Below are 16,744 nucleotides of genomic sequence, written 5' to 3' on the forward strand. Positions count from 1 at the left end.
CGAAGAAGAACAATTTATGAATACCACCGCGTAGAGTTACAGATGTCAAAAATTACCAACATTTCAGCTGTGGAGATGACCCCATTACCTAGTAAGTTAACATGTGAACATAGCAAGGTGGAAATAATGATCTACAAGTATGATGTTCTGATCTGTTTACCAATAATTATAACATGGTGCTTAGCATGCATTTGTATCTTCATCCTATACATGTAATGGCATGGGTTTGTTACTTTTATTTTGGTTGAGCAATTGGGGTGGATGACTTTTATTTTGGTGGAGCAATTGCTGGGTTTTTTTTTCCCTCCATGCTACCAGTTAATCTTGACTACTCTGTTCTTTCCTGTTTCCCTAGCCTGTCTCCAGTTTAATGGTTGTGGCCCCTGTGTTGCCGCTCAGATTGGCTTCAACTGCAGTTGGTGTAGTAAACTTCAAAGGTAAAAAATAATGACATGAAAATTATTTTTAATTTTAAAAAGACTCGTTACTTCTACTATTCCATTGAATTTTAAATGTATCAGGTGTGTTAATTATATATACATTAGCAAGTGTATACATATAAAGAAAAAAGTGACCAAAATGCAAAAAAAAAAAAAAAAAAATTCACAAGTGAGAATTTTAGTATTTTTCCTTTGTCTGGTTTCTCAAAATTCCCAAGAAACTTCATAATCAAGAAGATCAATATCTGACATACATGTACAATCTCTATGGGGCTTACGATAGATGATGATTATAATTAATGAGTCTTTAAATTGATGCTTTTGGTCCATATTCGACAGAAAGCATGGTATGAGATATCTTTACTCTAACAAGGGTAATTTATTCTTAATCACATGCACATTCTTAGTAAATCCCTGTAAATATCTCAAAGGTGACTGACCAAGATGAGAGATGTAGTCTGACTAAAGTGTGACACTAACTGGTCCCGACATAAATAGAATGTATGATGTCAGTCTGTGTTGTAACTGGCTGAAACTTAAGCCTCCTCACTTGCTGGTGTCAGAGAAGGTTACTGATTTTCATGAATGGCAAAAAAGATTTTTCCCTCGAGTTTATAGGTGTCTGAATGATCATTTGTTAGAAATACAGAGTGAAGACTTTTAAATGTGTTTTGTTATTTACGCTGCCATTTTTTGCATCAATCACGTCCCAAGCACTGGGGAGGTAGCAGTGAATAATATAGATGTGGTCCTGCTCCCCCATGAAGCTTACAGTCTGTCTGAGAATGAGCCCCCTTCTCACTTTCAGAGTCTATTGAAAATCTGCTTTTTCCTCCAGGTGGAGAACCGAATCTTCAAGCTATTTGTCAGTGCATGTTGCATCAGAGCTTTCTGTTGTATAAGCATTCTGTGTCTTATCATCTTGATGCAGCATTTGCTGTGGTGATAGAGGCATGTTCAGGAATATTTTGAAGGTTATTGAAGTATTAAAAATAGAATGCACATTCCTTGATAACAAGCTTTAAGAAACATGTTTAACTTGCTGACTTTGGGGCAACCACTACATTATTCTGGATAGAACAGTATTATTTATTATAACTTACATTTTGTTTTCAATTTAACATGTTGTTCCAATAATGTCCTTTGGGCAATGAGTTTCAAATAATGAAAAAGCAAGCAGGCGATTAGCTCTCTTAAAAGTAGGTTTTATCTAGCTGTATCTCCAGAGTGGGAAGAACTGCTATAAAATTAAGGGTTTGTGGTTATTTATATTTATATTTCACTGATATTTCACACACACAAAAATGCATGCAGACCAGAAGTTATTCAAAATCTATTTAGATAATGACCAATGTGAATCTAAAGAGATGGCACTTTAACATGTATATTTAAATAATACTGAGCTCAGACATGAAAAATGCCCAAAGGAATGAAATAGGAGGCTCTGGGTTGGGGTGTGTATCTAATTCCAGTTCCAGTTTAGTAATGAGCTCCTCTGAGAAGTCTCCCTAAACCACAAGTTTGTGTGAGGTGCCCAGCCCCGTGTTTCCCTGGCATCCTTCATCATTAGCATTTAGCATACGATACTTGTTCATTTGTCCGTCTCCATTGCTGGTTCTGGGCTTGTTAAGGGTGATTTGTCCTTATATCATCAGTGCCTAAGAAAGTATCTGGTGCTGCAGAAAAATGGGTGAATGAATGAATGAATGAATGAGTGGTGATTAGGTTCCAAATGAAGGAATCATGATTAGATTTGTCTGGGACCAAAGGGTTTTCCAGTGGGACTTGCAATGCCGAAACCAGGAAACTCAAAGAAAAACCAGGTCAAGGTTGCCACCCAGCCAGAGTACTCTTAGGATAACCTTCGACTGAAATAATGTTATGGTAATTGAAGGTTTGAAACGTTAGTCTAGAAACCTACCGTCTACTAACCATTCCATCATGGTTTTTAAAAATCCAATTGAATGGGATATATGTTTAAAGTTCAAACAAGCAATTTTGGCAATCGAAAGCACCCACAAATGGTAAACTGCTTTATACTGTTATTACTTGCATCCAGTGGGGAGATTTCTCCACCAGACATTGTGCCATGGAATTTTCAAATGTATTTAACTTGTACATTATTTTTACAGTGGAGGAAACTGAGGCTTACAGAAGCCAAGTTACCTGTGCAAGGTCTCACTGCTCTTAAGTGCTAAGTGTTGGTATTGAACCTTGATCTGTGTGGCTCCCCAGCCTACGGTCTTACCACTTCACCTGTTCTGCTTCACACCTTCCAGGCTCCAGGTGGACTAAGCAAGTTAATTTTCATTGCCTGAAAAATAGACATAGTACTGAAAGATCAATGTTTTTAATTGATATTGCAAAAAAGCAGTACAGTTTTTTATAAACATAAAAAGAATGCATAAGAGAATCAAACAGAGCATAAGACTTTGGTATATTATTGAAAGTATAGTTTTTTTAAAAATATTAATAGAAAAAAGAAAGGTGATAATACATATGAATGAGGAAGGAATTCATCAAAGAGCACACTACTAAAAAATATAAGTTTTCTGCATGTTACCATTTGCTGTTTTGTTGAATACCAAAGCTTTGTTTAAAATCTTGGATTTACTTTTAATTCTTTAGCAACCCAGTTATATACATATCAAAACCTGCCTAATTAATTGGTTTAACTATGGCTCATTGCACTTTTGTTCAGCTGAATTTCCCCGCTGCACTTTATTAATTTCTCCTTAGACCTGTGAGCTTCAAACCTTTGCTTTGCTGCCTGGAAGCATTTCCCCAGACTTTAGATCTTTTATTATCAAATTCAATAAAACGAGAGGAGTCTTATCCTAAGCAGCACAAAAAGTGCCTCGCAGATTTTTCTTTCATTCTGCTTACTTTCTCCTTTGTTCTCATTTATCCCCGAATGATAATCAGTTAGTGGTGATTACTGAAACTCTCAAGGTGGGCTTGCTCTCAAAAGATAAGTTTAATTGGTTTGTTTATTTCCTTTAATTCTCATTTTTTTTAGGATGCAAAAACTAAGGCAGAATGTTTGTAATGGCTCACCTAAGGTCTAAAGGAATTTGAGTCATAGGGACAGATAGAGAGCTATGATCAAAATTGTCTACCTAGAATAGGTGGCCCATTGCTTCTAGGTGACAGTGCCTTTATTTCTTCACTGCAAATCGAGAAGACATGAATCAACCAACTTCAGCTATACCTTATATCTTTACTCATTCAACAAAATTTTTTTTCAAGTGTCTTTGTGTTCAAGTTATAATCCTAGATTCAGAGGTGAACAAAGAAGAAAAAGTCACTTCCTCACAGAACTTAACGTTTTTGGTATAAGAGGATAGCTTTTAAGCAAAGGGATATGCAGAAAATAGAGTTAATAGTGATGAGTGCTATGGCAAAAAGTAAATAAATAAATAAGTTAACAGGTCAACACAAACTTGTTCATTGTCCGTCTCCATTGCTGGTTCTGGGCTTGTTAAGGGTGATTTGTCCTTATATCATCAGTGCCTAAGAAAGTATCTGGTGCTGCAGAAAAATGGGTGAATGAATGAATGAATGAATGAGTGGTGATTAGGTTCCAAATGAAGGAATCATGATTAGATTTGTCTGGGACCAAAGGGTTTTCCAGTGGGACTTGCAATGTCGAAACCAGGAAACTCAAAGAAAAACCAGGTCAAGGTTGCCACCCAGCCAGAGTACTCTTAGGATAACCTTCGACTGAAATAATGTTATGGTAATTGAAGGTTTGAAACGTTAGTCTAGAAACCTACCGTCTACTAACCATTCCATCATGGTTTTTAAAAATCCAATTGAATGGGATATATGTTTAAAGTTCAAACAAGCAATTTTGGCAATCGAAAGCACCCACAAATGGTAAACTGCTTTATACTGTTATTACTTGCATCCAGTGGGGAGATTTCTCCACCAGACATTGTGCCATGGAATTTTCAAATGTATTTAACTTGTACATTATTTTTACAGTGGAGGAAACTGAGGCTTACAGAAGCCAAGTTACCTGTGCAAGGTCTCACTGCTCTTAAGTGCTAAGTGTTGGTATTGAACCTTGATCTGTGTGGCTCCCCAGCCTACGGTCTTACCACTTCACCTGTTCTGCTTCACACCTTCCAGGCTCCAGGTGGACTAAGCAAGTTAATTTTCATTGCCTGAAAAATAGACATAGTACTGAAAGATCAATGTTTTTAATTGATATTGCAAAAAAGCAGTACAGTTTTTTATAAACATAAAAAGAATGCATAAGAGAATCAAACAGAGCATAAGACTTTGGTATATTATTGAAAGTATAGTTTTTTTAAAAATATTAATAGAAAAAAGAAAGGTGATAATACATATGAATGAGGAAGGAATTCATCAAAGAGCACACTACTAAAAAATATAAGTTTTCTGCATGTTACCATTTGCTGTTTTGTTGAATACCAAAGCTTTGTTTAAAATCTTGGATTTACTTTTAATTCTTTAGCAACCCAGTTATATACATATCAAAACCTGCCTAATTAATTGGTTTAACTATGGCTCATTGCACTTTTGTTCAGCTGAATTTCCCCGCTGCACTTTATTAATTTCTCCTTAGACCTGTGAGCTTCAAACCTTTGCTTTGCTGCCTGGAAGCATTTCCCCAGACTTTAGATCTCTTATTATCAAATTCAATAAAACGAGAGGAGTCTTATCCTAAGCAGCACAAAAAGTGCCTCGCAGATTTTTCTTTCATTCTGCTTACTTTCTTCTTTGTTCTCATTTATCCCCGAATGATAATCAGTTAGTGGTGATTACTGAAACTCTCAAGGTGGGCTTGCTCTCAAAAGATAAGTTTAATTGGTTTGTTTATTTCCTTTAATTCTCATTTTTTTTAGGGTGCAAAAACTAAGGCAGAATGTTTGTAATGGCTCACCTAAGGTCTAAAGGAATTTGAGTCATAGGGACAGATAGAGAGCTATGATCAAAATTGTCTACCTAGAATAGGTGGCCCATTGCTTCTAGGTGACAGTGCCTTTATTTCTTCACTGCAAATCGAGAAGACATGAATCAACCAACTTCAGCTATACCTTATATCTTTACTCATTCAACAAAATTTTTTTTCAAGTGTCTTTGTGTTCAAGTTATAATCCTAGATTCAGAGGTGAACAAAGAAGAAAAAGTCACTTCCTCACAGAACTTAACGTTTTTGGTATAAGAGGATAGCTTTTAAGCAAAGGGATATGCAGAAAATAGAGTTAATAGTGATGAGTGCTATGGCAAAAAGTAAATAAATAAATAAGTTAACAGGTCAACACAAGAGAAAATATAGCAAAATTGATGGGATAATAGGAGTTTCTTTGTTGGTAAAATGCTAAACAATCTTACCTTTTGAAGAGACCTTGGTTTCATCAGCCATCATCCTTCAAAAGTTCATTTTTAAATTGAAAATAAATATTCATTCACTAATATTTTACTTAAAATTTATTGACTACTTTCCACAGTAGTGTAAACAGCAAGCGCGAGTCTAAGCAATAGACTGGTAGTTAGAGCAATAATCAGATATTCACAGCTCTAGCAAGCCGTTAGATTGTAGAAGAACAAGCAGAAGAGTGATATGATTTCATTGTACTTTTAAAAATGTAACTCTGGTTGCTCCAAGGAAAATAGTTGTTTTTTGGGGTGCTTTTGGGTTTTCTGGTTGTTTGTTTGTTTGTCTTGTTTTTGTTTTGTTTCGTCTGTTGTTTTGTTTGAAGAGAAGGAGGAGAATAGTGGAGGTGTGTGCAGTAGTCTACAGGAGGGATGATACCAGCTTGGGCAAGGATGATAATTATGGGGATCAAGAGAGATAAATAAATAGAAGATATATTGTGGAAGGAAACAAATTACTTGCTGATGGATTAGAAGTGAAGGAAGAGGGAAAGATGAGAATCGAGGATACTTCCTAGTATTTTGTACGAGCAGTTTGGTAGATGCTGGCATTCATTTTTTTGAGCTAAAGGTACAAGGAACAGAGCCTAAAGTGGGGAGAAATAAAGAGTTTGATTAGGGACAAGTTCAGTTTAAGGTACCTATCAGACTTCAAGTGGAAATGTTTAGTAAGTGAGGTAGATAAGCCAGAAATTCCAGGAGAGATTATCGCTAGAGGTTCAAATTGGAGAGCCAGTATCATATAGGTAGTGTTTAAATTCCTAAGACTGAATGAGATCAGCTATGGAGAGAGTGTAAATTGAAAACAGAAGAGATTCCAGGAATTGCCTGATGACAATGCATAATGAGGACAGTGCTAATTTTCCATTACATAAAATTATTTTAAAGTATATTTTTGTACATGTATATGTCTCTGAAAAGATACCTAAGAGACTGCTAACAATATTTGTCTCCGGAGAAACTATAGTGATCCAGGACAGTTTTGAGAATGGATATTACTTTTCATTAAGTACTTTTTGTATGATTTGAATTTTCACCACTCAGAGTTGAAGACAAAAGGTGCAATCAACAGGAAGAAATAAGAGAACATAAATTCTTTAAAGAGTAGAAACACAATCTTACTTATTTTACTATCTTCCCCCGCACCCAACATAGTGCCTGGCCTAATATTGGAATCCAGCATATACAGTTGGACTGAATTATGCAGATAATTGAGGCCAGAAGTTTCCACTTTCCTGAGAATTCTAATTCTTCACTTTGGCTCTTATTATCCATGGACTTTGCCAGTGTCAACCGAATGGCCATAGAATGAACTAAGCTGATGCCTGGCTTTAAGGGTCAACATTTATAATTAAGCATGTTAAACCCTGGGGAGTTAGACTCCTGGTGTCTTACTTCTAAAGAATTTTCCATCTTATATTTACTTAGCTTCAGTGAGAGTCATGGACCGATACTGGTAAAAATTTGGGAATAAATACATTCTACGAGTCCACCCATCAAATGAATAAATAGAATAGGCAAACGCCTATGTATGATAAAGACCTGTTTTTACAGTATGGTAGTATAACATATTTACTTTAGAAGAAATGTGAGATGAGGGAAAGATGTTCCCAAACAACTACTCTATAGCTATATTTTTTCCAACCTGCTATTTCTATTGCATTTCCCTGAGCATTCTCTGGCACTGTCTGTTATTTTCCACTGAATGAATTGGATTTCTTTGCAGTAATAAAAGAGAAACAGAGTATCACATGTAATGTATTTTTGAAATTTTGAAAATGTATAAGTCAGAAATACTGGCTAATTCATTATCGATATGAAATGTATTATAAACCTAAATTAATTAAGAATGAGAAACCATTTTTATATAGACACAGCTAATTTTTGAAAACTGAATATATTCAGGTTATCATATGCTCATTCAGCTTACAGAAATTAAATTACCTAAGTTTGGGAGGAGAGAGAGATGGAAAGAACAAATTTAAATAGTGCAGCTGATCTCGCCTTTTCCCAGTCAGTAATCTTACGCTCCTGAAAAAAAGCACCAGCGAGACTTAAATACACACCTTCCTCCTTTGCTCTTGTTCCTGTGTTAACCCCTAACACGGGTACATTGGCAGCACTGAGTGTGGCTCTAGTGTTTCAAGACATGGTATTTTTCATATCACATGATCCCAAAGGGAAGCGAACTACGTCATCTTGGGTCAACCAGAAATCTCACAGTCTGTTCTGACATTGGAGGAAGAACTGGTTGTATTAGTAGACAAGAGTGTCAGCTCCTGAGTAGACTGTCCTAAGGGAATTCAAAGCCTATTTTGACTCAGTATGATTTTTGCCTACCTACTCACCTCTCTATCTAGCCTTCAATTAAGGTGCCGATTCCATTGTATTCCTTAGAAGACCACAGAAAGCATTCTGTTGGTCTGATTTAGCTGTAAAGCTTCATTAATGTGGTCCAAGATTTTAAGGTTGAAAAGAGAGGATCAGAAACCCACAATGGTTGAATGACAAGCCATATACTCAGAATAAAATTAAGGTAAATCAGTAGTTGGAATCAGTATAATTGCACTTGTTTAAATGTACCTTTTACAGATGGACAAAGCTATAGCCTATAACTCTCTTGATATCATATTTGAAGCTACTCGCACACTACACATGTACATGGTCCTGGCTTTGGTAGTAAGGTATGAAGCCTATGCCTAATAATCTCATAAAAGTCATTTAGGAAATCCAGGAGCCCTGATCCAAAACTAATGATAACCTTAGGCTCATTTCAATGGATTGGGCTTGCATCTAATTTCAGATGAACATTTAGAACTCACCAAGCTTTTTATTTAAGAATGTTAAATAAACTTTTATTGATCTGTGTGTTTCAATATGCTGACTTTTATTTAACTTGAAATCACCTCCATCTTCTTATCAGAATTACTAATTATTAATTTTTCAATAGTCAAAAATGTTACCATTTTCACTATATAAATCGAATGTCAGATTTAAGTGCCAGATATGAAGCTACTTATAACTCTAACAAAATCTATTTTTGTGTCTTTGATAGAAAGTATGTCCTTGTTGAAACATCAAATCCAAAAAAGTTATTTAAGAAGAGAAATGAATCGGAATGCTTTACTGCCTAGTCGTGATAGACAGGAAGAAGAGAATTGCTTTCATTTCTGATTGCACTCGGCAACAATGGATAAATTACCCATCAGTCTGAAACTGGTGACCACAGTAGCCCAAGGCTCAACTGAATGGCATTCTTCCTCTTTAATATATTCTTATTAAGTGTATTGGGCTTTCTGAGTCAAGGAATACTAGCTAGCCAAGGTGCAGGAGGAGTCTAGAATTAAGGAAGCACTCTTGCATTATTCAAAAGCAGTCAAAAATCCCAAAATTGAAACTAAGGCCATGTATTGTTGTCTCGGGTGGATTAGGCTGCCTTTCTGAAGACCTAGTGGCACAGCTGACAATTAACCAGATTAATCTTGGCCAAGTCAATGAAAGCTCTTTGAATCTATATCCTGAAACATGAAATACATATGTTATATAAATATTTTCAATTTTGATAGTCTTTAAATCTGAGTGGCCCCCAATTCAGTAGTTCTCAAATATTAGTACAGTTCAGAATTGCTACAGGAACTTGTGAAAATTCAGATTTCTCTGTAGCTCACCAAGGAATTCAAATTCAGGAGGTCCAGAGCTGAGCCCAGGAATTTAACTTTATAATAGACCTCTTTGGGGGTCCTGTAATCAGAGAGGAGCAGGTTGGAAATGCTGATTTTGCATGTGCGGGCCAAGAGTCCTATAACCCTGAGATGCTTATGCCAGAGTTGTGTGGAAACACTTTTTCCTGATTCGGAAGAGAGAAATATTATAGAAAAAAATACTCTAAAGTTAAAAATGTTTGTTGTTAAAATCTACTCAGATTTAATGAAGGAGATCTTGATAAAAGAAAGCATGAAGTTTTTATATATATAATAAATACAAAAGAAGATTTTAGAGCATTGTTAGCCAGTTAAAATCATTGGAACATTTTTGATTTCTGAGCTTTTATTAAATGACTGCTACCAAAGTGGAAATTCACTTGTTTTAAAGGGACTGAGGTGCTTGTAGAAATACCGTGCAGCCATAATCATTGTTTTCAAGATGCAATGCTTATAAGAGGTGAATTGAAATTTGAACTTTTTTAGTGCAAGACTTTTTATAATCCTTTCAAATTTAAATAGTCTTAAACTTTCTGTTAATTAGCTTGTTCTAAAATGTACCATAAACAAAATGATCTTTTAAGGATACAAAATTAAAGTCTATATTTTTTCCTTTTGAGCATTCCAAGCCTAGCCTTAACAAAAGTATATTAATTCTTTTTTGTGTGAATGAATTATAATAATACAATGAGGTATGATATGATTTTATCCACTGCATGAAAGCATTTTGAAGTACATTTCAATACAGAGATTCCTTTTGAAAAGTTGCATAATATATTAGAAACGGGGCTCACCTTTGGGGAAACTGCAGTGAATTGAAAATTGGCATATCGAGAAACTATTACCATTTCCTTATATCCCCTTTTAATGCAGTTTGAATTTTCACCACATACTCACATTACCAACAATTAATCAGTCAATAAACAAACAAATTTTTTTAAAAGAAAGAAATATATATGTTAAAGTATACTAGGAAAATATGGATAATCTTTCAGAAAATTCTATAGTTAAAGAACCTTTCAGGAGCAGAAAACCTTCGATGCTGAAAGTAGTGGCTACATTTCTCTCCTTCAGAAAGATGATGTTTGATTAACTAGCCTTTTGGATATAAAGTACATGTATGTCTTTTTTTTTAAATGGTGAACTGTATATTTTTATCTATCGTTGCCTATCTATGTATCTATTGCCTATCTATCTACATATCTATTTTACATTTTGGTCTCTGTTTCCTTTTGGCTACTAACCATTTGCTAGTCTCTAAGGATGGCTATGAGTTCAGAATAGAAACCAGCTTTTTTCAAACTTTAAAGCAACAGCCTACCTAGTCACCTGACAACCAAGTCCCACCTGAAATACCAAGGCGTTCTTTTAAGTAATCTTTGATTTTTCTAGTGAGTGAATGCTGTGTCTGCCTTCCATCTGAGCACCATTTGGCAAAGTAGAGATAAAATCTGTAGAATTATTTAGCATCACATCTGTTTATAACAGCTTTTTCAAGATTAACCAAGTGATTCTAAAGTTTTGCTTAAGTGTTAACCAGCTGTGATCGCTGCATTTTATATGGTTATAACTTAGAAAACTAAATTTCAACAAATGCAACATATATATGGAGTAGTTAAAATGAAACGTTTTAGTGCTATATTACATTTTTCATTTCCTTAGCTTGCTTGCATTAATACAATAATGGGTTCCCCCGGAAATAATTAAAAGTTAATTGTCCAAGAATGAAATTGAATTTGTTCAATTTAAAAACAGTAGGTGCTAAATTATTATGGGGGAAAAAAATGATCCATAAGGGACAAGGACATAAAAATTAAAAAGCAAAAAATAAAGTCCACAGCTGGATTCTGTTAAAAAGAAAAAGGAAAAAAAAAAAAAAGACCCGAGTAATGGGAAAACCTTAGATTAACAGTCTTAGATTGAAAAGACTGGCATTGTGGTAAAAAGAACATTTAATAAAAATAGTTTATGATTTACTATTTGTTTTACTGGGAATCTAATGTGAAGATATAGAAAGACATTCAAAATACAATATGTTAATACCCAATCCAGCTTTTTCAGAAATTATGCAAGAAAATGACAAAAATGTCATTGGGATAGTTTCTGATTTTTTTTTTGCAAAAATCTATCTCCAAGAAAAGTTGAAATATGACTGCTTCACATTTCTCATTATGAACATACACAACTTAGGATTTTTATGAAATTTTATAAATGCTAAAGAATATATTTTCTGTCAGGTTCCGAGTCAGAGATATAATCTTACACCTTAAAAAGACCTGCCCAGAGTTTTGAGGGAAATTTTATGATAGGAATTCTGTCATTTGTGGAAAGTTTGGGAAATCCAGTAATTCAGCCATGCATGTAGTAATCCTGCTATTTCTTTCTTTCTGAGAACGCCTAGGTATTTTTTTTACATAACTTTAGGGCAATCTGACCAAGCTGGTACATGTAATTAGAGAAAACAAACAAGAAGATATTTCAGTATAAAAATAAGACATGGTTTGAACCAAGATTAGCATTCAAGTTTTCCTTTTCTGGGATGTTATAAAGCAGATTGGCAGACTCTGGGTTAGTGAGACATTTTTTCTCCTTCCTAGAGCCACTTTTCTTTTACCTCAGCTCTTCAATTTTCCTTTCAATGACAATTCACAGTCAAGGAGGAACTATTCTCTCCAGGAAACTGACCTTGGCTGCAACCATTTCTAATGATAGGCCCTCCTAATAATACACAGATTTTATATTTCTGAAATAATATCTTTCGACCACCAGAGAAGACCTCTCTGGTGACCTGTGCCCTGAGCAGAATTCATCTCTCCTTCCTCTGCACTCCGCTAGCGCACAGGTTTATTCTGCGCTGCCCAGATTTACTGCTGCTGCTCGGTTGCGTGATCTTTGAAAGAAAGGACAGGGAAGTTGTTTTAGGGAGGTACTTCCTAGGGAGATACTTTAAATAATTGTAACGGCAACCTTTTATTCTATATTTACTACGAGACAGGCGTCACACCAAAGCCTTTACCGCCTCCTTTAATTCTGTTTTCTCATTCAGTCCTTGCAAGTGTTAGAATCCCTGTTTTACAGATTAAATATATGAGAATTAGGGAGGTTGAGAAGCTTAGCCAAGGTCACGAAACTAGTAACTGCTGGAGCCAGGCAGGATTTAAAATAAAAAAAATTTTTGAAGGATGGATGATTGGAGAAAGAAAAAGATAAATACTAGCGTTGACATTTCTCCATTAGGCTGCTATGCCTGATCTTGGCACATGTAGTTTACCAAGCATGTGTTTATATGCTGGATGAGCAATCCAAAGCAGGATGTCAGTCAGGGAAGGGGAAGAAGCCCCTCCCTCGCCTACTTAAAGGGTTTTATTAGCTCATTTACATTCACATACATTGAAAACACATTTGAATGGTTTGTTGTAAAGATACCTACGAAGTTTCCTTCAATAATTGGAGTTATATTCATACAAAGTGCATGATTGGCAAGATAGAGTCTTCATGGAAAAAAAACATGAATTGGAAAAAAGTAATAAAAACAGCACATGTAATTCTGATAGGGAATAAAGATTAAAATGATATGCAGCAAAAATGGTACATGAAGAATTTTTTATTTCCTATATGAGAGTTACTCCTGTATCAGTCACTTCATTGTGTGTGGTTTTCTGCTCTTATATGTTTCTGCTCTTAGTGTTTGAAAATGAATAATAAAAAAATTTTTGAGGGTGAGGAATGGAGGGTTGTGTGAGCTGAAAGAGAGAATAAGGTGAAAATTCAGGTCTGCGTATCTATTCTATATACACTTATATCATTTTTGCTATGAATATTTGTTTATCTGGCTTAAAGAGATGTGCTCTGAAATACTAAGTTAGTTTCATTAAATGCAAATCTGAAGGAAAAAACTACATATCCAAGAATGCCTCTGTTAACATAAGGTGACACTAACTGTATTTTATGAAGCAGAAAATTGCTTCACACCCAAATTCGTCAAATCCTTCTTTTTTGCTGCCTTTAATAAGACATAGAACATTTGTACGCATGAGCTGCATAAAACTCTAATAGAATTAGCATTTAATAATTTGATATTTTATATGCTTGACAAATCTGATATAGAATAAAGCAAGGAAATAAGGAAACAGGACACATTTTTATGTCCAGGATCATTCCTTAAAGTGGAATGAATTTACTGATACATTGCTGGTGACCTCCATAGGGACCTGGGCCTGGTACACTCTTACAAACAGACCCTTCAATAGAATAATAAACATTTGAAAATAAAACAAGGCTTTATGTGTAGTAAAATTATACATACAATTTTTTAAGCATTGATATTACAACTTAGACTTCAAGAGGCAAATTGATCTCAAATATATATATATTTATTGTAAAATTCTGATACATGCACTTTTTAAATAATAAAGGATTCATCTTGCATAACATTGCAGCAAATTCTAGAAGTCTTGGAAGTGTTTCCACCAAAATCAGTTTGCTTCTTTTTGGACTAATCACTCTTGAGATGTTAGAAAGTGAAGCTAGATTCACCATGAGCCAAAGATATGAATAGAGAAACATTAGTTCTTGGTCAAAATAAATTGATAAGGTGGAACAATGATGATTTTCAAGTTTGAATGATTAATTTAAGCAAATATGTACCGCCGCATATGTATAAAAAGATATACTAATTGAACCTGGATCTTAGAAAAGTTATCTCACAAATATCTCTTGAAAGCTATAGAAGTGCATTATCAAAAAAATCATTAAGCAAATATCTTTTCCCTTCAGTGTTCTACTGGTCATTTTAAGATTCGCTCACATACTATTATCTGGCATTTGTAATGCTTTAAATTACATCTTCTAGGGACAAATGGAAAGGGAAAAGTTGCTTGTTTTCTTTGAGTGCTCCATCAGTGTTATATTATCAAATTTTAAATGAGCTCATAGTACTTGTCTGAAAGATTTAATTACATTGTAGAATTTAATGATAACAAGCCTAGATTAATTAATCGGTGAGCTGTACAAATGATTTAATAAAATGGTTTTCAAACTTTTTCTTCCTAAGCAGAAATATTTTTGAACAATGAAACAACAAATCAAAAGCAATTAAAATTAAAGCACCTCAGGTAAAGTCTCTGGATGGCGGACGAGCTCACAGCCAAGTGCTCCCACTTCCTCTTCCCCCACTACAGCGATTGTTGAGGGCCTCCGAAAAACTAAACCCTCAGGTCTGGACAACGCTTGAAAACCTGTGATTAAAGCAAGTTTCCTAGTTTAAAAAAATACTAACCTTCTTAATCCAGCCATTCTTTGGGCAGATTATTTGCAAGGACCCAAAATTGCCCTGATTAGAAACTCTTTGTCTCTTAAGCAATGAAAAACAGAGACGTTTATTTGTCTGAAACATTTTTTTGGTTACTCTTCCTGAAGAGATGCAGTCAAATGTCCTGGTCTCTTGTATTCCCTTAGAGTCTTTTGCTAAACGCTAATGAGTCAAAAAGAGTGAAAATTCATGCTACAAGTTCTCTGAGAAACTAGAAATACCTTCTTTATCCGCTTCTCTGTAAATCTCCACATTCCGAGTAAAACTCTGAAACTTTTTATAGTAAAAAATATATAAATCAGGATAAAGACTTTTCTTTTAAGAGGCAGTCCTCTCATCAAAGGAATGTCTTTTTCCTTGCCGGAGCCCAACTTCACCATTTTGGCAGACAGTGGTGAGGTGATTTATGCATCGTTGATCCACAGGAAGACAGACAGCTCAGAAAGCCCAGAGCCATGAATCTGAGCACAGTGGAATAAAAATTTATTGGTGAAACGGTAGCTCTTTACAGAGACACAGCACTCTTCAATCCCCAAGACTTTGTATGTTTCTTTTACTGAGCCAACACCAAAGTATAGGTCACTGTTCTTTCTCTCCACTTTTATTCATTTAAGCATAACATTTAGTATGAAGTTAAGAAATTTTAAGAAAGGGTGTCAAAACTTGGAATTTTGAAAGTTCCAGTGGTTTTATTTGTGACTGTTTGTTTCAAAGGCTCACAGCCATAAGGAGAAATATTTTTCTCTTTCTTTTTCTTTTTTTATTCCTCAGAAGATTCAACTCTCACTTCTGTCCTACCAAGATAGCAAAGTTGAATGCTTGGCAAGGAAGTTTTAGCTTCTGAAAGAATTCATTCATCAAAAAGAGAAGAAATTTCTCCTCTTTGTATTATCATTCTAATTATTTGGTTAAAGAAGCTGGGTCAGGCCTTAGAGGACGTTATATAGATTTTCAGTTATGGATCATATTACAGTGTCTTCGGTTTTCAATAACCACTTTTTCAACCTGTGCTAGATACTATAGATGGTAAATAACTTAACATTTATTGAACAAACTATTTCTGTCAACAAAAGAGGACTTATCTATATTATCTCATTTAATCCTCACCAAAACTTAGCAAATCTCCATTTATGATTATGAAATGCCAATCATAATTTGCCCTAGATCCCACCCACTAATCTTCAGTAATAATTTGCCATGGGTCACAATCGATGGCAGAGTCAAGAACTGAATCCAATTTTATGTGTGCAATTCTAAAACTCGTGCTCTTTCCGCTAAATAGTACAGCCTCAAGTTTTTGCAGTAGTCAAATAGAGAAAATTGTGAGGAATATTGCCACGTTGGGGTGAGAATTACATAACTGATAGTTACTGAACACATGCCAACTATTACATGCTTGAACGCTATTGGTTACTTCCACTGCCTTTCTTTCTTTTTCCCCATTATACCCATATTAAATGAGAATATTTTTTTCAGGTTTTACCCCAGCAGCATGTTGAAAATTGCACATATAATTTAGTGGGGGGGGGGGGGGGAGAAGCACTGTTTTTTAAATGGAATAGTCACTTTATAAACATACATTCTAAAAGCCTGAAAAACACCTAATTTTCCTCATAGAAATAATTACCAATAAATATAATCTTCCTTTTCTAAAATAAAAATGTACAACATCTTATATATATGTATATAATTTAAAGAAACAAAAGAAAAATATTTATATAATTGTAAACATAGTCTTCCTCGATTACCATACCTCAGCCTCAGATTATTATTTATCTTCTTTGAAGAGTTATGATGTTTCTAAAGAACTTGGAAATCTTTCATAAACAAGGAGCCAAGTTGTTAAAAATGTTTTCAGCCAGGTTCTGGCTAGTTGTCAAAGAGAA

At 34.8% G+C, this 16,744-nt stretch overlaps 1 protein-coding gene across 2 annotated transcripts in view; it reads left to right on the forward strand.

Moving 5' to 3' along the window:
- Positions 1–16,744, forward strand: part of PLXDC2 (plexin domain containing 2) — a 366,773-nt gene that overhangs the window by 282,598 nt on the left and 67,431 nt on the right. For both annotated transcript variants that reach the window (XM_015585588.2, XM_025043487.1), the window contains exons 9-10: positions 1–91; positions 356–437. In XM_015585588.2, coding sequence (XP_015441074.1) covers positions 1–91; positions 356–437 — 173 coding nt within the window. The remainder of the gene's footprint in view (positions 92–355; positions 438–16,744) is intronic.

This window comes from Pteropus alecto, unplaced genomic scaffold, assembly GCF_000325575.1.
Source record: "Pteropus alecto unplaced genomic scaffold, ASM32557v1 scaffold11, whole genome shotgun sequence".
In the NCBI taxonomy this organism is placed as follows: domain Eukaryota; kingdom Metazoa; phylum Chordata; class Mammalia; order Chiroptera; family Pteropodidae; genus Pteropus; species Pteropus alecto.